Source organism: Nerophis lumbriciformis, linkage group LG19 (assembly GCF_033978685.3).
Source record: "Nerophis lumbriciformis linkage group LG19, RoL_Nlum_v2.1, whole genome shotgun sequence".
NCBI lineage: Eukaryota > Metazoa > Chordata > Actinopteri > Syngnathiformes > Syngnathidae > Nerophis > Nerophis lumbriciformis.
The window spans coordinates 27,754,698-27,778,976 of NC_084566.2; the positions used below are offsets into that span (position 1 = coordinate 27,754,698).

Here is a 24,279-nt window from a genome sequence, read left to right on the forward strand (position 1 = left end):
CTGTCCCATTTAACAACGGGTGACGCAACCTTCGGCGGTGCCTCTGAAGTTCCAGCCTTCTGAGGCTGCGTAGGCCGGGTCCTCCGAAGAATGCAGACCCTGAATTGGGACACAGCTGTTGTCTGGTGTGCCGTGGGAAATTATGCAACTTCACCTAATTGGTCCAAAAAATATTTTTTGCAAATCAATAATTATAATCTGCAAATAATGTGCCCTTGTCTAGTGTCTGTGCCGTATAGAGTTTGGCAGGGTAACCATGTAGTACTCCAGTAGGTGGCAGCAGGTAGTTAATTGCTTTGTAGAAGTCGGAATGCGTTGAGGATGGTTTGTCGTGATCCCAATATGCAGAGCACAGCAGGAGACAGCATGCAGGTAAAAAGGTTTGTAATCCTTAAAACAAAAATGAACAAAAGGCAAGTCCCGCTAGGAAAAGGCACTGAAGCACAAGGATTGCTTTGCAAAACGTAAGTAAAACTGAACTGCCTACAAAGTAAACAAAAACAGAATGCTGGACGACAGCAAAGACTTACAGTGTGTGTCCGTACATGACATGACAATCCACAATGTACCAACAAAGAAGGAAAGCATCCGCACAACTGAAATAGTCTTGATTGCCAATAGAAAGCAGGTCATGCAATAGCACTCAAAGGAAGATGTGAAGCTGCTACAGGAAAACACCAACAAAATGGGAAGAGCCACCAAAATAACAGCGCAAGACAGGAACTAAAACACTACACACAGGAAAACAACAAACTAAAAAAAAAAGACAACCTGGTGGAGTTTAATTTTTTAACATTTCTGCTGGTGGTGTGCCTCCATATTTTTTCAATGAAAAAAATGTGCCTTGGCTCAAAAAAGGTTGAAAAACACTGGTATAAACCAGTGTTTTTCAACCACTGTGCCACGGCACACTAGTGAACCGTGAGATACAGTCTGGTGTGCCGTGGGAGATTATGTAATTTCACCTAATTGGGTTAAAAATATTTTTTGCAAACCAGTAATTATAATCTGCAAATAATGTGCCGTTGTTGAGTGTCTGTGCTGTCTAGAGCTCGGCAGAGTAACTGGTAATATTCTTCCATATCAGTAAGTGGCAGCAGGTAGCTTTGTAAATGTCGGGGACAACGACAATGGTTTGTTGTGATCACAATATGCAGACGACAGCTGGAGGCAGTCTGCAGGTAAAAATGTATCTAATGCTTAAACCAGTGGTTCTTAACCTGGGTTCGATGGAACCCTAGGGGTTCGGTGTGTTGGCCTCAGGGGTTCGGCGGAGCCTCTGCCGCGGAGGTCAAGACACATCCGACTCATCGTGTAAATAAAAACTTCTCCCTATCGGCGTATTATACATACGGCAACTGCAGAAGTCACACTGATTTGCAGGTGTGTAATTTGTTGCGAGTTCATGCTCTGTGTTGGTTTTGTTCTTTGAACAAGGTGATGTTCATGCATGGTTCATTTTGTGCACCAGTAAAAAAAACATATAACTTTGTCTTGAATTTGAAAAAAAAAACATTTTATTTTTCACTAAAGAAGGGTTTGGTGAATGCGCGTATGAAACTGGTGGGGTTCGGTACCTCCAACAAGGTTAAGAACCACTGGCTTAAACCAAAAATAAACAAAGGGTGAGTGCCCCTAAGAAAGGGCATTGAAGCTTAGGGAAGGCTATGCAGAACGAACCTAAAACTGAACTGGCTGCAAAGTAAACAAAAACCGAATGCTGGACGACAGCAAAGACTTACAGCGTGTGGAGCAGAGACGGCGTCCATAAAGTACATTCAAATATGACATGACAATGTCCACACAAAGAAGGATTAAAACCACTTAAATAGTCTTGATTGCTAAAAACAAAGCAGGTGTGGGGAATAGCGCTCAAAGGAAGACATGAAACTGCTACAGGAAAATACCAACAAAACAGAAAAAGCCACCAAAATAGGAGGGCAAGACAAGAACTAAAACACTACGCACGGGAAAACACCAAAAAACTCAAAATAAGTCACGGCGTGATGTGACTTTTTTAAAAATGCTCCAGTGAGCATGCGGCTGAAAACATGTTTTATATTCTAGTCTCTTCAAAATAGCCACCCTTTGCTCTGATTACTGCTTTGCACACTCTTGGCATTCTCTCAATGAGCTTCAAGCACACCTGTAAAGTGAAAACCATTTCAGGTGACTACCTCTTGAAGCTCATCGAGAGAATGCCAAGAGTGTGCAAAGCAGTAATCAGAGCAAAGGGTGGCTATTTTGAAGAGACTAGAATATAAAACATGTTTTCAGTTATTTTCCTTTTTTTGTTAAGTACATAACTCCACATGTGTTCATTCATAGTTGTGATGCCTACAGTGACAATCTACAATGTAAATAGTCATGAAAATAAAGAAAACGCATTGAATGAGGAAAAGGTGTTTCCAAACTTTTGGCCTGTACTGTGTGTTAAAAACTTCTTTTTTTTTAATAAGAAACACATCATTATTTTTGCCAGTCTAAAGTAGGGATGTAACAGTATCAAAATCACGTTGTACTAAGGCCACGATATGATATTATTGCGGTGAGTATATCCCCCCAGAAAAGCTTGGTAAAAATGCCATAGTGTGTAAAATGAAGTAGCAGAAATGTTTTGGGTAAACACACTTACTGTAATTGAACACAAATGTAATACTAACATGTACTAATCACATATTTTTAAGTGCAAATAATTGTGCAAGAACATCTACTGTTTCAAGCAAATACATAAAAGAATAACTTACAGTTGATGTCTTTAAAGTAATGTAAACATCTGGTGTAAACAATAATGTTCAGTTTAGTGTCTTTCAACCTTTACATTATGAGAAGCAGTGGTATTTTTTTTTTATATCAGTCAGTAAAATGTTTCTAAGAAAAGTACGCTAACAATAAAACTTTTAATAATATAAATACCCGACGAGCTGATGTTTGGCTGCGCTGGCTTCAAATATATTTTCAGTGTGACGGTGTGAGGGGGCAACTTGCTGAAATTTGAACATGTATACTCATTTGTGTGCATTACTATATCATATAACATATATTTGGAACAGATCAGCTAGTCAAATACATATTACTGTAAAAAAAAAAATTGCGCCTTCCTACACCACATTGTAAAACAACTCATTCATTCATACTTTGCAGCTTTAGAAACATGCCCACTTTTAATGGACCCTCAGTGATTTAAACATGTATTTTCTTCTAGAACACAAGTCCACCCAGGAAACACAAATACTGGTAGTCTGTTCCAGGGTCAAGCTGTGGGCATTTTAACTGACCTACAAGTGTACCGGTAAAACAAAATAAGGACAAATCCTGAAGGTTTATGTGACTTCCAAACTCTGATGTCCTAACCGTGTTGACTTGTGCAACTTATTTTTCCTCAAAAATGTGTTTGAATTACCAAATTTCACCGCACCACAGGTGTTTGTTTACCTTCTTAAAAGCTGCACTGTATTTGAAAATCTTTCACTTTACAGCTCGCAAAATGCATTAATGTAAAAACACAACAATAGAGTTTTTTTGTGAACAATACTCATCTTTTCTTTATTTTTTTCAGGGCCTCAAGATGCAATTAATGGATTACATGGAAGGAGAAGTGGACTTGTTGTAGTTAAACATGGAGTCATCTGTGGCAAGTAAGTTGTTGTGCTTGTTGTCGATGTCAAATATTAATGTCAAATCTCAGAATATTTTTGACAAGCGTCACTAGTTTGACTCCTCTTGAACATTCAATGAGTTTTATTAATGATGATGGTCCTCTTCCAGAGTTATTTTGTGCTATTTTGAGTCCTCTCTATTGTTATTTATACTCCCATGCTGTGAATGTTGTTTCTTTGAAGCAGACAGCTGCTTTTACGTCTGAGTCCACATATTGGAGATTACGGTATCATAAATTAGTGGTTCTTAAACTTTTTTTCACCAAGTAACACCTCAGAAAACACTTTGCTCTCCAAGTGCCACCATAATGAACAACAATGAAATACAGTAGAGTAGTAGGCCTAAGTATTCATTAAAACAAGGCAGAGGTTTTATCTAACAAGTATATTTAAATAACATTACACCAGTCCCTCTGTGAGCTTGACTGTGTTGACACTTTTAAAAAACATTTGAAGATGTATTTTTTAGTAAAGCTTTTAGTTAATGAACCTTTTAACTACTTTTTAAATCCACTTTGTATCCCTTTTATCATTTTTATAATGTTGCCATTGTTGTTTAATTTAATTTTGGTTTTAATTTACCTATGTTTTGTTCAGCACTTTGTGATTTTATCTGTGCAAAGCGCTTTTATAAATAAAAATGTACTTACTTACTTACACACAGTTTGAATAGTAACACTGTGTTTAAATATTTAATTAAGTGGTTCTTTGGTTCTTTCCTAATAATGACACTCGTGGTTTAGTCAGCCTTCAAACCTTTGCTACTGCACGTAAACACAAATGAAACACATTTTACTTACCACAAGCTGTTGCGCCAGCACTTGCATATTTTGCCAAAAACGTTGTCTTCTAAACGGTGTTCGTAATAAACACAGGCGAAAGAAAATAAAAAGAGCTTAAGCGAAGCCAAACATCGTGTCCCGGTACCAAAATGTATTTTGGTACTTTTCTAAATAAATGGTAAGACAAAAAATTGCATTATTGGCTTCATTTTAACAAAAACTCTTACGGTATATTAAACATATGTTTGTAATTGCAAGTTTGTCCTTAAAATAGTGAACATACTAGACAACTTGTCTTTTAGTAGTAAGTAAACGAACAAAGGCTCCTAATTACTCTGCTGAAATATGCAGTAACATATTGTGTCATTTTCCATTCTATTATTTTGTCATCATTATTAAGGACAAGTGGTAGAACATTTATTATTAATCTACTTTTTCATTTACTGTTAATATCTGGTTATTTTCTCTTTTAACATGTTCTATCTACACTTCTGTTAAAATGTAATAATCACTTATTCTTCTGTTTGATAATTTACATTAGTTTTGGATGACACCACAAATTTAGGTATCAATCCGATACCAAGTAGTTACAGGATCATACATTGGTCATATTCAAAGTCCTCATGTGTCCAGGGACATATTTCCTGAGTTTATAAAAATAATATAAATGAAAAAATTAAAAAAATAGATTTTGTAATGCTAAAAAACATCAATGTAATTATAGTAGTATCGACTAGATACGCTCCTGTACTTGGTATCATTACAGTAGATGTTTGGTGTAGATCCACCCACCAATGGCATTTGTTTACATTCAGGTACGGTGAGCTACAGTGTGTAGTGAAGCATGTTTAGATATTCCTCGTCCTGCAGGGATGATACTTGTAAGAAATTTACTTTTATTTTTCGCCATGGAGGCGAAGATTAGTGAATTAGAAGTAGCTACAACACTGCCGACTTCGGGTGTCTTAAAGCACCTCTTCCTGAGGGTGTTTCAGTGTTATAACTTCACCTTTTATTGCTAGTTTTTAAACCAAAATGCGTCCGATCTCCCTTTTCTGTCTACACACTGTGTCTGCTTGTAAGTACTCCGTGATTGTGTACTGCCGGACATGCTCGTTAGGCTCCTAAAACCAACAATGACACGACGACGGAGGGAGGCAGTACTTTTTAGAGATTGTATAGTACCGAATATGATTCATATTCAACCCTATGTGTGACAGCATCTTGAAAGTAAACAATTTTTTGTCACTTCTGCCTTACGTCACTGCTGGCAAACAGCGAATGTTGATGACGGGGGCGGCATGGGATGGCGTGGCGCAGTGGAAGAATGGCCGTGCGCGACCCGAGGGTCCCTGGTTCAATCCCCACCTAGTACCAACCTCGTCATGTCCGTTGTGTCCTGAGCAAGACACTTCACCCTTGCTCCTGATGGGTGCTGGTTAGCGCCTTGCATGGCAGCTCCCTCCATCAGTGTGTGAATGTGTGTGTGAATGGGTAAATGTGGAAGTAGTGTCAAAGCGCTTTGAGTACCTTGAAGGTAGAAAAGCGCTATACAAGTACAACCCATTATGACGTAGCGAGACTGGAGTGATGTCTGTATGCATCGGGACATCGTTGCAATACTTTGCCATGACACAAGATACTAGTGCCATGGGGGTGGTTGAAGTAGAGGAGGGGGGGGGGGGAGAATTCAAATTGAGCCTAAGTCTATGAGCATGAACTGATGAAGCCTACTTGGATGAGATACGAAACGTCTTCTTAGACAAACTGAACAGTCCAGTTGTGATCGAGAATAGATTGACCTGGATGCATGAACATCCATAGAGATACTTCACCTTGTTTAGTTGATTCAATATTTATTGTCTTTTCAGTGCAGGTGCAGATGTTATACATTTCAATTTTAACATAAATATGACTTTTATAAAATCATTGTTTAAACTGTTAATCACCAATAAAGTTGAGACCCACATATAAGATGGATAGGCTATATTTTGTAGGCTTTCACAATCTTTTGGTCATTAAAGAAGCATTCTTAATATTTATGTAGCTACAACTAAAATTTGCGCCTTTTTTAACAGTGTTTTAGGTTTGTACGGTATACTGGTATTAGTATAGTACCGCGATACTAATTAATCATATTTGGTACTATACCACCTCTGAAAAGTACATGACAACATCTTCTTTCGTTTCAAATAAGTTTATATTATGTTTATAAACTCAGGAAATATGTCCCTGGTCACATGAGGACATTGAATATGACCAATGTATGATCCTGTAACTACTTGGTATCGGATTGATACCCAATTTTGTGGTATCATCCAAAACTAATGTAAAGTATCAAACAGAAGAATAAGTGATTATTACATTTTAACCGAAGTGTAGATAGAACATGTTAAAAGAGAAAGTGAGCAGATATTAGCAGTAAATTAACAAGTATATTAATAACACATTTTCTACCACTTGTCCTTAATAATGTTGACAAAATAATAGAATGAGAAATGACACAATATGTTACTGCATATGTCAGCAGACTAAATTTTGTTTACTTACTAATAAAAGACAAGTTGTCTTGTATGTTCACTATTTTATTTTAGGACAAACTTAAAATAAGAAACATATGTTTAATATACCGTAAGATTTTTTGTTAAAATAAAGCCAATAATGCTTTTTTTTTTGTGTTCCCCTTTATTTAGTAAAGTACCGAAAAGTATCTAAATAATTTTGGTATCGGTACCAAAATATTGGTATCGGAACAACACTACAGTGTTGTATGCATGTTGTCAATAGATGCTTTTTATAATGTATTAAGTGTATTTATTTACTTAACACAATGTAATGATTACAATTCAACATGTCCGAAAAGGAGTCGGATCTTTTGGTCCTTTTAAGAAGCATTCCTAACATTGCTGTTGGTATGACTAAAACCTGCACTTTTTAACTGTGTAATATCTATGTTGTCAATAGTAGCTTTTTATAATATATTAAGGTAATTTACTTAACACGATGACATGTTTACAATTCAGCATGTCCAAAAAGGAGTGGGAAGAAGCAGAGCTTTTTCCAGTCTTACTCTTTCGCCATGTCTCAGCAACGAGCCACTCATTCATTCACTCATTCATCTGATCACATCAGTTTTCTAATGGGGGAAGAACATGTAGTCATAGTCAGTGATGAAAGTGATAAGTAGTAGAAACTGACAGGAACAATGCATGTTGAATACATAAATAGAGAATATATATGATAAGCTATAAAAATGGCAATGAATCAGTTCAGGATACATTATATGAAACAGTGGTGTTCAGCATTGTTCTTGTTTGTGCTGTAAACTGTCTCTGAAAATTCCTTTATCAGTATAATTACATGTAATATATGTTAAATAGATTTTATAAACATAAATTCAAAAACATTTATTGTGCATATTTTGTATTGGTGAAACGTGCATTTAAAAAAAAAGTTTTCAATTGTTTATTTATTTCTAATATGTTACATTATTATTGTGTTGTGATATAGCTTTATAAGAGCTCATATGATGTAAAGTTACGTCATGAGTCTTTAAGCTAGAGTTGTAAATAAAATGTGTATTTGTATTGTTCAATGTATAAATCATAATCAAAGTATTAGTTTGTGGCGGTGCGCGCCGCCGATGGCCCCTTCTCCCCCATGGCCGCAACGCGCACGCGCCCAGAGCCGCGCGGGAATGGTCGCTGGGCGGGCTGGGGGTTGGACCGCTGCGAGCAAAACACGGCAAAAGACTTTTAAATGTCCGCCATGTTGGCCATGGCGCACTGAGCCAACGCTAGGGAGCGGAGCGCCGGAAAGAAACAGTCCGAGAGAGAGCGACCGAGATCCGGGCCTTCCCCCGGCTCCGCTGGCGACGCCCTACATACAAGCTACAAGCATTCGAACGTCAGAGTAGCGATTAACCGCACAGAATCATCCATGAAAGCTTCACTCGTCACCGCGGTGGATATTAGGACATCTTGTAGACATCTTTTGCGTGCGGACTTGTGAAAAAAAATGAGTAAATTGTCGTTTCGGGCGCGGGCGCTGGACGCTACCAAGCCGCTGCCCGTCTTCCGTTGTGAGGATTTACCAGACCTGCACGAATATGCGTCCATTAACCGGGCAGTGCCACAGATGCCGACCGGGATGGAGAAAGAAGAGGAATCGGTATGCTTTTATTTATTCCTCAATGTCCTAAATGTGCTTTTACACCATCACAGACACCCTCTTCTTTCCTGCGCAAGCGATCACAAAATGGCGGCCAATTTTTTCCACGACAAACACGACGGATTCCCGCTGTAATCCGCATATATTCTGGGTTTTGATCGCATATCAAACAAGACGGGGGCATGTTTTGACAATATTCGATGCCTTTGTCCAGTTTTGTAGTTTGATTTAAGCGTGAGGTGGCTTTCTGAGTACAAAGGAGTCATGTGACCTGGGAGATTCCGACATTTTGTGTCGTCTGGCAGGGACCGGGCCTTGTGTTGGCGTAGTGGCGTGGGAGCGCAGCTAGAGGGCGCTCTTGTGTTGGTTTGTGTGCCACGACTAGACCGGAATGTCAACACTGCAGCCATGCTTTTCACTACCTGCCATTTTTCAGTGTGTTTTACAACCTTTAATCATTCTTAACATGACTGCATGTGCTTGGTTTACGGACAAAACTCTAATGTTGTTGTTTATGCACGTAGTATATGTCCATTTAAACATGGGACACTGCCACAGAAGTATTTTAACAAGAAGTGAAGTGAAGTGAATTACATTTATACAGCGCTTTTTTCTGGTGACTCAAAGCGCTTTACATAGTGAAACCCAATATCTAAGTTACATTTAAACCAGTTTGGGTGGCACTGGGAGCAGGTGGGTAAAGTGTCTTGCCCAAGGACACAACGGCAGTGAATAGGATGGCGAAAGTGGGAATCAAACCTGGAACCCTCAAGTTGCTGGCACGGCCACTCTACCAACCGAGCTATACCGCAGATGCTTACAATTGTGACTGTAGTTTGCAAGGTTGCTAATGTTTTGATAACCTTACTCTCGTTTAAATACACGTGGGTACTCATTCATATAAAAACACAAGCATACTTTAAATGCATGATGTCCATGTGCCCATGGTGGTTCTTTTAAATAACAAACGCTATGCAGTCTTTCTTAGGCCAATATTTAAGTATATGTAAAGTGAATAGTGATGGAATGTTTGTAGGTTTTCTTTTTCACATAGAGTAACAAAGCACGGTGGAAGAGGGGTTAGTGCATCTGCCTCACAATACGAAGGTCCTGAGTAGTCCTGAGTTCAATCCCGGGCTCGGGATCTTTCTTTGTGGAGTTTGCATGTTCTCCCCGTGACTGCGTGGGTTCCCTCCGGGTACTCCGGCTTCCTCCCACCTCCAAAGACATGCACCTGGGGATAGGTTGATTGGCAACACTAAATTGGCCCTAGTGTGTGAATGTGAGTGTGAATGTTGTCTATTTATCTCTGTTGGCCCTGTGATGGGCAACTTGTCCAGGGTGTACCCCGCCTTCCGCCCGATTATAGCTGAAATGGGGTCCAGCGACCCCAAAAGGGACAAGCGGTAGAAAATGAATGGATGGACATAGAGTAACACAGTAATAATTGAGTCAGATTATAGCGTAGTTGCCAATTTTGTTTGTAGGATGTAAACCTCATGTTTCACAATGGGAACCCTTCAGTTTTATTGTTCTTCAAATCATATTGTTAACATCAATGTGACAAAGTGGTGCTTTCATTTTCAGCCTGGTACTCTCTGAAGGATGCCAAATGTGCAGCTGAGTAATGAGCAGCATCATTCATGGCAGGTCATCTTAGTACTCAGTGTTTGCTTTCCGCCTCCAGTGTGGCTGCGCCGTGTCGGGTTCAGTGTGTCAGATGGCACAGGAGGAACGATGCTGTCACTTTAATGTCTGCGCTCACTTAACCGAAGCTCTTAGTTACATAAGAATATTACTGTAAGACGCGTGTGTATGAAGGTGTATATTTGTGAATGTGAGTGTGAATGTTGTCTGTCTATCTGTGTTGGCCCATGAGGTGGTGACTTGTCCAGGGTGTACCCCGCCTTCCGCCTATGTGCAGCTGAGATAGGCTCCAGCACCCCCCGCGACCCCAAAAGGGACAAGAGGTAGAAAATGAATGGATTTTTGTATATATGTATGTGTATATATATATATATATATATATATATATTAGGGCTGGGCGATATCGATATACGCGATATATCGCGGGTTTGTCTCTGTGCGATATAGAAGATGACTATATCGTGATATCAAGTATACGTTCTCACGCAGTTGCTTTTAGCTGCGGGCATTACACTACAGGCTCTCCTCCTCTTTCCAGTCTCTCCTTCTCACAGACAAGACAAGCGCACCTTCTTACATACGTCACATACTGTCACGTCATACGTCACATACGTATACGCCCTCCCCGAGCAGAGAGGTAGCAGCATGGCTAACGTTAGCTGTGATGCTAGCGGAGTGGTGCGAGCGCGAATACAAGAGAAAGAAGGTGCGAATTTGGTAACAAATGGAGGAATAATTAATTCCCCCAAAAACAGCAGGGGGTCCATCGTCTGGTTTGGCTTCAAGTGGGAAGATGTCGAACAGACAACCGTAATTTGTCAAGTGTGGGGCAAAAGCGTTGCTATAAAAAGTAGAATTACTGCTGTAACAAACAGTTCAGGGTGTCCCAAGTTACCGGAGTGTGTTAGGTAAGGAGGAGGAGTTTTTTCCCTCCAGAGTTGTTGCCGTAGGGCTGTGACGTAGGGTGTGTGTGGTTGTGGAAGGAGGTGTGTGATGTTGACATTAAAGAAGCGGTGGCTACCGAACCTGCTCTAATGTCTCCCGTTTATTATTTTATTAGATAAGTACGCTGTATAGGCGAACCCAGGACACTCGGCTACACTGCTAATATGTAGCATCATTTGAAAAGTCACCCGCTAGACCAGGGGTGTCAAACTCAAATACAGAGTGGGCCAACATTTTAAACTGAACAAAGCCGCGGGCCAAGGTTGAACAAATTAAACTTTTAATAGGGACCCAAACAAGTTTTGCATTGCATATTGAACAAGCACGGCTTATATAACTTTATAGTGACATGAAAAATCAAGTTTCAAATAATAATAATAATAATAATTCAAAAATATCAATGGCATATCAAATACAATTTTAATAAAAATTGAATGTCTCTTTTCTATTTGCAGCCTTCTGAGGTAAATATCAAAATACACTTTTTCCACAGGCTAATAATAAATTTGAAAATAAAATAACAATGAATGAATCAAACATTCAAGCCTTGAAGTAGCAAGAGAAAGGGGGGGCAGAGTTTGGTGGTAGCGGGGGGGTTGTATATTGTAGCGTCTCGGAAGAATTAGTGCTGCAAGGGGTTCTGGGTATTTGTTCTGTTGTGTTACGGTGCGGATGTTCTCCCGAAATGTGTTTGTCATTCTTGTTTGGTGTGGTTTCACAGTGTGGCGCATATTTGTAACAGTGTTAAAGTTGTTTATGCGGCCACCCTCAGTGTGACCTGTATGGCTGTTGAGCAAGTATACATTGCATTCACTTATGTGTGTGTAGAAGCCGCATATATCATGTGATAGGGGCCGGCACGCTGTTTGTATGGAGGAAAAGCAGACGTGACGACAGGTTGTAGAGGACGCTAGAGGCTGTGCCTTTAAGGCACGCCCCCAATACGGTTGTCCTGGTGGAAATCGGGAGAAATTCGGGAGAATGGTTGCCCCGGGAGACTTTCGAGAGGGGCACTGAAAATAATACCGGCGGAACGGCTCTAATGTTAATTTGATATTGCCTCAAGGGCCAAATGAAATTACACTGCGGGCCAAATTTGGCCCGTGGGCCAGAGTTCGACACCTATGCGCTAGACAATGAAGAGTGCTTCCTCCGCACGTCAACATCTCCGTTCGGTGCCACACGTCCACACCATCAAAATGCCGAGGAAAACATTTCCAGATCAACACAGTATGAAAAAAATAGTGATTTTTTTAGTTGTGATTTCCTTCTCTGCATGAAAGTTTAAAAGTAGCATATATTAATGCAGTATGAAGAATAATGTTTTAATGTAGACACATAGAATCATCATACTGCTGTGATTATATGCATCAAGTGTTCATTCAAGGCTAAGGCAAAATATCGAGATATATATCATGTATAGCGATATGGCCTTAAAATATTGCCCAGCCCATATATATATATATATATATATATATATATATATATATATATATATATATACACACACAAACGTCTGACTCCTGGCAACAAATTTGTGTCCTACTTCCATAAACAAACATGTATGTGTATATATATGTGTGTGTATATATATATATTTATATTTATATATATACACACACACTTGCACTGTGTATATAAAACGTGGCTGGAGGGTTTTGAAGTGTTTGCGAGGGCTTTGAAGCTGATTCCCATTAGCCACATCTTTCAAGCGCTTTTTTTATCTTTAAAATCGTAAAAAAAACGTGTGTGTTCTTGTCTTTCATGATTGTGTACAATGGGCAAAAAAAAAAATGCAGTTCCCCTTTAATGTACCTCTTTCATCTCATTCGTATTTCGTTGGGGAGTTCGAATATAGCCAGCATTCTACATTTCTTAGCAACCTTCTTAAATTGCCTTTTTTCCCCCATCGATGCACTTTTACGTGTTCTATTTTTTGAATTTGTGAAGTAAATAAACAATATCCTTTATTACAATGGTTGCAAAGTTTTTAATGAATGGTATCGGTTTCCGGGTTGTACCCCGCGCGTAGAGACTGGCGCATGCGCAATACGAAAGGTCCTCTTCGGCTGCACACACACCCTCGAGACACACCCTATTTCCATTCTCATAATCCAGGTTTGTTAGTACCCATTGAGAACAGGGCTAGCTTGACCACCACGCATATTTAATGGTCGGAATGTGAGGTCTGGTATATCCAATCAATAAAAAATAGCAACAGCAGAGGATTTTAGCATACATGTGCATGTACAAGCCAGTCTGCCCCACAACAAGAGGATAGAGGAAAAAATAAGGAACTCATTGACTACAGTGTCGGACTACTATGGCGGACTCGCGAAAGCTATTTTTGTAAAACTTAACCATATATAGAGATATTCGCTGACATCACCAATAGGGAAAAACGTCTCAAATTGGACAAATTCCAACCGGCTCGTTTGAGGCAAGTATGATTTGATTTCAAATTTTCGGTGATCTCAATTACACAAAAACAGGCACTAATAGGTAAGAAAAGTTGACATTGCATAGTAGGTACATTTTTACCCTGCTCAGTATTTAATCATGGCGCAGTGGTCTGCTGCTAGAAGCCGTTGGCGTGTTTATCTTTTGGTGGTATAACTTGTGTGTCAGGGTCGAGTAAAAAGTTTCTCAACACGTGCATTGTTTATTTTTGGATCAAAGCTTTGTATTGTTTACATTTGGCTAAAAATGAGGTCGCTGTCTATGTGGTCCTGCTGGAGATCCACAGGCATCTCTCACACACACACACACACACACACTGCCTCAGTTGAAATGTGCAGCGTGTTCCCTTTTGTTGAATTTTTACTGCTGACAAACACAATTGTTTGGAAAATATACAGCAAAAGTTGGATTTTTCCATTTTTTCTGAATTGCCTCTTAATTGTATATTATTCCATTTTGTTCTACTCAACTGTCGGTCCACATGTGCACCTGCTCCATTGTTTTTGCTTCGTTTAACTCTACCTTAAATGGCGACCTGATATGACTCTTGATACATGGGTTACGATACGATAACTAACAATACGTTTTTAAAACAATATGATTCGATACAATTTGCTGCAGACTAAATAACATTTGTTTTTAAATGTATGCATACATTTTGCAAATTATTCGATGACGTCATAATAACGACACCCATAACCACGGCTCCACCGCCACAGGTATCTTGGAAGTCTAGGGGAAACCGTGCTATCCCTACATTTTGCGTGTCCTCGTGAGGGTAGGGATGTCCCAATGACTCTTTGCATGTAGGGGTAGTGGTCTTAATGAGGGGAAGCGGTATGAATATAGCCCTTCAGAGTAAGGGATTTCAGATGCTGACTCGCTCAGGTAGGGCCAGAAAAAATTCCCCAATTTCTGCAACAGTTATATATTACACCTTAGTTTGTAACGTTAATTTGTACTGTTAGCCACGCAAGCCAACGTTAAAAGTCAAAGTTCCTATCATTGTCACACACACACACGCGGTGTGGTGAAATTTGTCCTCTTTGACCCATCCACATGTTCACCCCCTGGGAGGTGAGGGGAGCAGTGAGCAGCAGCGTGCGCCGTGCTCGGGAATCATTTGGTGATTTAACCCCAATTCCAATCGTTGATGCTGATTGCCAAGCAGGGAAGCAATGGGTCCCATTTTTTGTAGTCTTTGGTATGACTCGGCCGGGGTTTGAACTCACTCTAACCACAAGGCCACTGAGCTGGGCTAAAATACTATTCTAAAATACTATAAAAATTAGGCTAAAATACTTACAAAAAGCTTGCGAACATTCGCAAAGCATCTTCATAAAATTCACGAGAGACAACAGTCGGAGATGACGGCTTCTTGTACGTGTAGTTCTTTGTTTATTCTTCAACCTAAGCATGATGAATGATAAACACACAATCTCAGCTGTTAACTCTATTGCTGCTCAGTTTGTTTAATAGTGGTTGTACGGTTGAAGTTTATTTCGAACATAAGTGCAGTTTGGGGCTAAGAATACGGTATATCAATAATAATAAAGTACCGCGGTACTAATGTGTTAAAAAAAAGGTACTACTGCGAGTACTGCCCTTGGGAAAAATGTTTTTTTTCATCCACTTATCAGCAGTGACGTTGCTGAGCCGAGGCACGGCGCAGTCGTGTGTCAAAACGCGCATACAAGCAGAAAGATTTTCGAAAGGAATAATGATCAAAAATGTAATTTCTACTGGTTAAAAAGGAGGGTGCGTGAAGCGCAATATGGAGGTATTTGGGTTTCAAAACGATCAATAAAGGTGACGCTTTAAACATGTGAGTTCTGCGCTGGAAGCGCTTTAAAACATTTAATTTGTTTTATCTTAATGTGTGTTTTACCTGCTATGTCTTATTTGCAGTTTTAACCCTATTGTTTTCAGTATTTACTAATCAAAATTGGCATCCATACATTATGAAGCATTTGATACAATGTCAATAGAGCTTTCTATTCTAACCTAATTCTAGATTATGGCAAACTGTGTCTAATATGTAAAACTATTGTAAACTGTTCTTTGCGTGCATTAAGAAACAGACATGTGTATTCATCATTGTATTTTCTGTTAAAATTAAGACAATTAAATTTTTGGTGGTCCCCTTGTATTTAGAAAAGTATCAAAGTATTGAAATACAAAATATAGGTGTCAGGACAATTCTTCACAAATGTGCAAACGTAACTATGTAGTCACTTACAGTATGTGCCCAAACAAACTATGCAGTGACTTAGCAAGTGGCGTCCCAATACCTAGGGAAGATTACAAAGCTCTACCCCTTGTTTCTTCATTTGGAGGGTGTAGTGGTAGTGAGTAGGGTTGTCCCGATACCAATAATTTGGTACCAGTACCAAAATGTGTTTTGATAATTTTCTAAATAAAGGGGACCACAAACATTTTTATTGTCTTAATTCTAACAGAAAATCTAATGATTAAACATGTCTTTATTTTAACAAAATATCTTACGGTAAATTAAACATGTTTCTTATTGCAATTGAAGAACAATTTTGGCCTTAAATAAAATAGTAAACTCACTAGACAACTTTTCTTAGTAGTAAGTAAGCATTCTATTGTCATTCCCCATTCTATTTTGTCAAAATTATAAAGGACAAGCTGTAAAAATGTATTATTCATCCACTTGTTCATTTACTGTTAATATCTGGTTATTTTCCGTTTCAACATGGTATATCTACGTTTCTGTTAAATTGTAATAATCACTTATTCTTCTTTTGGATGTTTTATATTAGTTTTGGATGATCAATCCAAGACCAAGTACCTTATTTTTCGGACTATAAGTCGCAGTTTTTTTAAATAGTTTGGCCGGGGGTGTGACTTATACTCAGGAGCGACTTATGTGTGAAATTATTAACACATTACCGTAAAATATCAAATAATATTATTTAGCTCATTCACGTAAGAGACGTATAAGATTTCATGGGATTTAGCATGTTCTATATGTTAGTTATTTGAATGACTCTTACCATAATATGTTACGTTAACATACCAGGCACGTTCTCAGTTGGTTGTTTATGCCTCATATAACGTACACTTATTCAGCCTGTTGTTCACTATTCTTTATTTATTTTTAAATTGCCTTTCAAATGTCTATTCTTGGTGTTGGGTTTTATCAAATAAATTTCCCCCAAAAATGCGACTTATGTTTTTTTCCTTTATTATGCATTTTTGACCGATGCGACTTATACTCCGGAGCGACATATACTCCGAAAAATACGGTAGTTACAGGATCATACATTGGTCATATTCAAAGTCCTCATGTGTTCAGGGAGGTATTTCCCGAGTTTTTAAACATATTAATTTTTTTTTTAAAGAAAGAAGATTTTGTGACTATAAAAAATATAAATGTAATCATAGTAGTATCGACCAGATACGCTCTTGTATTTGGTATCATTACAGTGGATGTCAGGTGTAGATCCACCCATGGCATTTGTTTACACTCAGGAGCGCTATCTTTTGTTAGCGGTGACGCCCATGAGCTATTGTATCTTCCTACGGTGTGTAGTGAAGCATGTTTAGCCATTCCTCGTCCTGCAGGAATGATACCTGGAAGAAATGTACTTTATTTGTTGCCATGGAGGCGAGGATTAGTGATTTTTGAAGTAGCTAAAAGACTGCCGACTGCGGATGGACGTTAGTTGCTAACTAGCTAGCCATGTTTTAAAGCCCCTTTTGCTGAGCAGCGCTTCAATGTTATAGCTTCACCTTTTATTGTTAGTTTTTAAGCCAAAATGCGTCCATTCTCCCTTTTCTGTCTACACACCATGTCTGCTTGTAAGTACTCCATTGTGCGCTGCTGAACATGCTCCTGTCCTCGAAAAATCAGCAATGTCACAACGTGACGACGGCGCGCCGTCATGCCCGGTAACAGAAGGGCAACCGGTACTTTTCAGAGTATACTACCGTTTTTGATTCATTAGTTCCGTGATACTATACTAGTACCAGTATACCGGAAAACCCTAGTAGTGAGTGAGAGGGAACATAGGCGTTGGGCCTTTGAGGCAGAATGGATTGATCCCATTAGCTGCATTGCTAGTCACCTTAAACAAGACTATTATTACAAATTAGAGTGCAAAAAAATTGTCCTGTCTCTCATAAGGATTGTGACCGATTTGGTCCAAAAAAGGGCAGATCCCCTTTAAGGGTAATATTAGTATATGCCCAAAACTAGAGTGATCAGATCTAAATGATCATTTCTGCATAACCATTTTTTTTGTTTTTGTTAATGTTTAGGTAATAATTCCCTGGACACAAGCGACTTTTAAAGGCAAAAACCAAATACCGTAGTTTAAAAAAGTCTAATACAGTAGTTTTTGCTCTTTATTTTTTAAATATTGTATTGATATTTTTTTAACTTTTAATGGCACTCCCCAAGAATACATTTAAGAATGTACAGTTCATATATGTGATTTGTATTCGTACCGGCAACATTAAACCATAATCGGAACATCCCTTCATGTAAACATGTACTGTGAAGGAAGGAACGCTAACGTGGCGAGCATAAGTGGAATAAGTGGAATATTAGCAGTTATTGACATATCCACCATGTTTCCTCATGCAGTTGTTTGTTTGCAGACCACAGCCCCACTTCCCTGTAGCTGTCCGTCACGTTAAGTGTCACTTGCAGCGTCTGGGACAGTGGCTGTGACTGTGATGGATGCGCTCATTTCAGAAAGCTATTTCAGCACTCCACGTGCAACCGTTGAATAGGCGAGGGTGGGGTTATTGTGTATTCTTCACTGTTCTCTTCAAGTGTATTTCTACACTAGCAATATTGGACGCGGCAAGTAAACAGTCTGATTAGCTTTGGCTTCTGACTGTTGAGACCCAAGGCTGTTTGATTGTTTCTGTGTGTGTGACGCCTCAGTACATGCTAGCATAAATAAATGCATGCAAAGCTAATTAGTCACAAGGTTCAAAGCGAGTGCATTTGTTTGTTGCTTCTTTTACCAGAGACTGGCGTCTGGTCTAAGGTTGATTAACAGTGCTCAGAGCCTTCGATTATCTTAGATGGCTGACATGCTTGTTAGGCCTGGGCCGATAAAAATGTGTTTGCTGGATTGACCAACAAATTATTGCAGATGAACGATATTATCGTCAACATTATTTTAAGACCAAATTAACCACTGACCGTGTTGGCGCTAGGAATTTTCAAAATGGGCTGACCGGGACCCCATCAAGCCATAAAAATGGGGTCCCACAGTAACATTTTGGGGTCCCACTTTTTTGTAACCGTTTTGAAAACCAAATTATAAATGTATGCATTATCCTGTTATATCTCACATTCTCTATTTTGTTTTGGAAAAAAGTTGTCATAAACATTGCTTAATTCATTAAAAAAAATAATACAAAAGAAAGCACATTTTTATAAATGTATTCAGTTATAAACATTAATTCACTTTCTTCTTTCCTTCATGGATCTAAACTTTACCGCTGCCAGTAGTTTTTTTTTTTAATATTTTTATTTAATAAGTTGTAGGTGTATTTATTTCCGTATAAAAGTGTAAAAAGTGTTTTGCTTCGGTCATGAAATGATGTTTCGTGTGCCAGGGCATACATACAGCATACATACATCAACTTCAGACCAATCCGTCAATTCTACATTTTGTTGTTTTTTTGTTTGTTTTCTGCCCTTTTTGTCAAAGAAAACTGTTTTTTTAAAATGGCAAACACAGAAAATATGCAAAATCTTCCACAAAAAATATTTTTCAAAGTGGAACATTTGATGTGAAGTAATCAGAGCCTTGGATAGGTTAATAATTCATACAAACATTGATTTAATTTCAATATTATGTTTTGAGCAATGACAGTTTTAAAGAAAAAAAAACAACTTTGTTTTATTAGTCAACATTGCAACTTTTTCTAAATTACATTTCACCTGTAAGCTTTTTTTTATTCTACTTTTGTTATGTTTTTGTTTATTTTAATATTATTTTTAGAATGTGCCTTGGGCCTTTTAAAACATTAGCTGCAGGCCGCAAATGGCATCCGGGCCACACTTTTGACACCCCTGCTATAGATAATAATAAATTAAATCTGATAAGTATCGATAAAAAGCACAGCCTGGTGACGCAGGCGCGTTTATCAGAATCTCTGCTTCAGTAAACAATTAACGGTGATGATGTCACTGTCAGCAATGCGAGCGACACTTGCTAACTTGTCAGCCACTTCTCCAAGAGACTCCTTTTGAACACTCCTCGCACATTAACACTTCTAAGGGCACATATTTGACCCGTTTGTTGACCTGCAAAGTATGTGTTTGGGGTGGAGGAGTCTGGTCGGGTGCTGGTTTGCTTGAAGCCAACAGCTCGCCTGTCTCCATCCTCGAACGATGTCGATCCAGCGGGAGATAAAAGTGAAGTTTCCATGGACTCACAAAGACTAAAACAACTCATTTACTACAGACATGGCACAGGATGAAGTTAAAAAGGTTAACTTTACACTCGCCTTAGTGTTTACTATGAAGTCTTTCTTTTGACAGCCCTTTGCGGTAAAGTTGTCCAAGTGCAAACTGAGGCAGTATTTGTGATTGATAAAACCTTCGTCGAAACCAAAATTATCACGGTTATTGTTATCGCGGTATTTTTAAATGTGCTTAAAATTTTCAAAAAGTTCTTATACTGAAACTTTTTAACTAAATTTTATAAAATAAATAAAATAAAACATTCAAAATGATTTACTTTGTAGATAACTGTTTCATGTACCTCAAGTAGAAATTAAATGTGCATATAAAAGCAATATAAGCATTATAAACAAAGTAATATGGTAGAAACTAAATACAAATAAATGTGCCAGATGGCATATGATGGCCATACGATGTAATGTAACTGCACTTTTTATCCGAGTATACAAAAATAGTGTTGATATATAAGAGGTTAAGTCTCACACATATCAGAGAACACCAACTACTTGCAAGTTTGGCAATGAAATATGACAGAGCTGCAGTGAGGTCTTTTGCCATTTTTGACAAGGGAGCATAAGTAGCTGCTTCTGGAAGGCATCAGGTATTGTATGTGTGATGTTGGTAGATGATGGTGTACTGTAACCGTGGCATCGAACTTGCCTGCCAGGCCCACTCTGCAAATAAGAGAAAAGCAAAGCAAATGTATTACTATATTTATTAAATGCTGATTAATATTATTATTATTATACTCATCTGACTGACACACTAACCCTGATGTTCCTCTTCTAAAAACAAAACATGTTGCAGTGTTTTTGCTAGGATTTGTTTTTAATACTAAGTTTTAACAGTAACGTAAAGTAGCAGCAGTCATTAACAGCACAAAACACAGACATAAGTCAATTTTGCAGTATGCGTCATGTGCACACACTACTCGCTCTTATCGATGGCGCCCAATAACAGGTAACTTTAGGTAACACCTAATAAAGTGTAACTATAAGAACGTTTGACAGACAAATGATGACCTGTTCATTTTTAAACACTTTCCATCTTGCATTCGGATCTACAAGTTTACTTACTTTGCACTCACTGTAATGTTGAGGACGGTGGTTCCGGAGATGGCTTATCACGTTTGAAATGTTGCCACCCTTTGCGGGACTATCCTCAATTATTTTACCCTCTGCACGCTTTACGAATCCAAAATACGCACAGATTTTACTAGAGCAAAGTACTGTTTTTTCCGCGATTGCAAACCGCACTAGTGTGCATGCGCGTTGTCTTTGGAGGCGCCGTTGCTGCTGCGTTTCCAACACGTGAGCAATGCCACCTAAGATTTTTAGAAAATTAAACGGTCTTACTAACCGTTGGGAATTTTACTTTGGCTTATTTATCATTAGACAGTATACCGTTACATCCCTACTGCATGGAACACTGTGATCCTGTGTTTGAATGTGTATGTGTCGGTGTGTGCTTAACCCAACCCCCCTTTTACACTTGTCAGGCTTGTCATGACGTAATGAATGTTCAATCAGCGTTGTGCCTCTTCCCCCTTACACAGCTGGAAGTGCAGCCCAGAAGAACAAAAATAAGAAATATGACTTAACACTCGCATAGAAATTGAAACACAACATTCAGAAGGAGCAGTGACTTTACTTACACTATCTACTGCAGCTCACCAGTAAGCCTTTCCTGAATGCGGACTTGCAGGCACTCAGAACGTCTGTGACCACATTGGTCCCGACTGGCAGGCCTCAAATGTTGACTTTTTAGGGTCAAGGCAAGTGGTGCCTTAAAGGAGGGCTCATATTTTAGGGTACTATGGCATACATTATTTTCTTTTGAGGCATGCATCCAGTTTCTACCACTTGTCCTTCCCGAGGTCGCTGTTTTTTAAATACATAAACAAGGTTGTTTTTTGGGGGGGCTCTTTGCCTTTCCTTTCTTTAAAATGGACATTTTATTTGTCATTTAAATTTTTGTATAAATACAGTATAAATATTTATTAATTAATTAGTCATCTTTGTTGTTCTTAAGCACATGCCTAAAATATCCTAAGCTGTATTTAGAAGTCGATGGAAAAATCAGCCATTAGATATGTGTATGCTTTATCTGATTAGTCAACTATTCGTTAAGATAATCGTTGACTAATCGACTATTGAAATAATCGTTAGTTGCAGGTTGCAGCCCTAGTGCACGGGAGGTCAAATCTGTTAGAATTGTGCCTTTTGTTATCATATGATTGTTAATAAAAGTTTAAAATAGCGTCAGACTATGTGCAATTTCTTCTGGGGCCTACAATGTATTCATCCATCCATCCATTTTATACCGCTTGTCCCTTTCGGGATCGCGGGCGGTGATGGAGCGTATCTCAGCTATATTTAATTTGATTTCAAGTTTTTTAAAAATTCCTTATTTTCAAGGAGTGGCGGTAATAAAAATGCTGTGGCGGTGCGCCACATTCAATTACATTAAGGGGAACCCTGTATTCACCTGACGTCACGTCCGGCTCATTACTACCTATGCGAGGCTTAAAGTGGTAGGCCAGCAAGCGTCTGTTGTCAAAGTGTTCTGGGCGGCATTTTGCCTTTCACAAAGAAAAATGCCCTATGCTTTAGAGTTGGATGATTATGTCAAAAATAATGACTATTATTTTAAATGATATTGTAGTCACAATTAATTATGCAATTATTCATTAATTTAAAAACTGTAGTATTTGTTGTACCACCAAAACTCAACTTTAAATATAGTTTTAAGAAAAACTGATTTTCATTGATAACCAATAAACTACAACAGGTACAATAATAGTAATAATACGTTTAAATAGCGATATAAAAAAAAAAACTATAAAATTAAGTTTTTTGTTAGTTTTTAATTTAGTTTTTTACCTTTTACACTTATTTTACCACCATAGTGTGTGATTTTTGTTTCAAAATTATTTAAAATGCTTCTTAATTACAGTAAATGGAAAAAATCCTCATTTATTGGTGCATTACATTTTGACCAATATTTTAGGTCAAAGCATCATTGTGTACATGTATCAATAATGGCTTTAAGTACATTATGTATGTGTATGGTACTTTTTGAAACCTTTGGACCGGATGTGATGCACACAGCTATTATTGTGAAGGGGGAAGTATGCTGTGCTGTGGTTTTCAGCTTGACGAGTAAAGAAACGATTTGAGGCTGTAAAAAAAAAAATGGAAATGCGGCCACAACTTTCAAGTTGCGGCTCCTCTTGTCCTGTTTGTACATTATTGTTACATCCATGATGTCACTCACAACAACACAAGCAGGTGAGATGTGTTGTGGGTAAAGATGGGAATCTTTGAGCACCTCACAATTCGATTACGATTCCATTAAAAATGTATTATAAATGCATCTTTAATGTATATTGATGCAGTTTTACATTTATTTTCGTTTCACTTAATAAGCGTTCATCACTTGCAACTAGGGCTGGGCGATATGGCCTTTTATTAATATCTCAATATTTTTAGGCCATGTCACGATGCACGATATATATTTCAATATTTTGCCTTAGCCTTGAATTGAACACTTAAAGCATATAATCACAGCAGTATGATGATTCTATGTGTCTACATTAAAACATTTTTGTTCATACTGCATTAATATATGCTCATTTTAAACTTTCATGCAGAGAGAGAAATCACAACTAAGTAAATTTACCAAAACTGTATTTATTAAACAGTTATTAAGCAGTGGCACAAACATTCATGTCATTTCAAAACAAAGTGCAAGACTGTCAGAGACATTTTAAAACAAGCTATGAGTGCACTTTTGTGCATGTCACTAAGATGACATATCAAAACAACACTAAATTACGGGACGGCGTGGCGCAGTGGAAGAGTGGCCGTGCGCAACCCGAGCGTCCCTTGTTCAATCCCCACCTAGTACCAACCTCGTCATGTCCGTTGTGTCCTGAGCAAGACACTTCACCCTTGCTCCTGATGGGTGCTGGTTAGCGCCTTGCATGGCATCTCCCTCCATCAGTGTGTGGAATGTGTGTGTGAATGGGTAAATGTGGAAGTAGTGTCTAAGCGCTTTGAGTACCTTGAAGGTAGAAAAGCGCTATACAAGTACAACCCATTTATTTATCATTTATTTAAATTGAAGTGCACTTTTTGTACAGAACGGCACTACAATA

General features: G+C 38.4%; 1 protein-coding gene across 2 annotated transcripts in view; it reads left to right on the plus strand.

The window, feature by feature from the left end:
• Window positions 1-24,279, plus strand: part of LOC133618576 (enhancer of polycomb homolog 1-like) — a 72,469-nt gene that overhangs the window by 1,799 nt on the left and 46,391 nt on the right. The window contains exon 2 of one of the 2 annotated variants that reach the window (XM_061979071.2): window positions 3,560-3,638. Coding sequence is in view for 1 of the 2 variants with exons in the window: in XM_061979070.2 (XP_061835054.1) it covers window positions 8,459-8,611 (153 nt within the window). In the remaining variant the exon portion in view is untranslated. Of the gene's footprint in view, window positions 1-3,559; window positions 3,639-8,090; window positions 8,612-24,279 lie in introns of those variants that run through there. The other variant, XM_061979070.2, reaches the window with a different exon arrangement.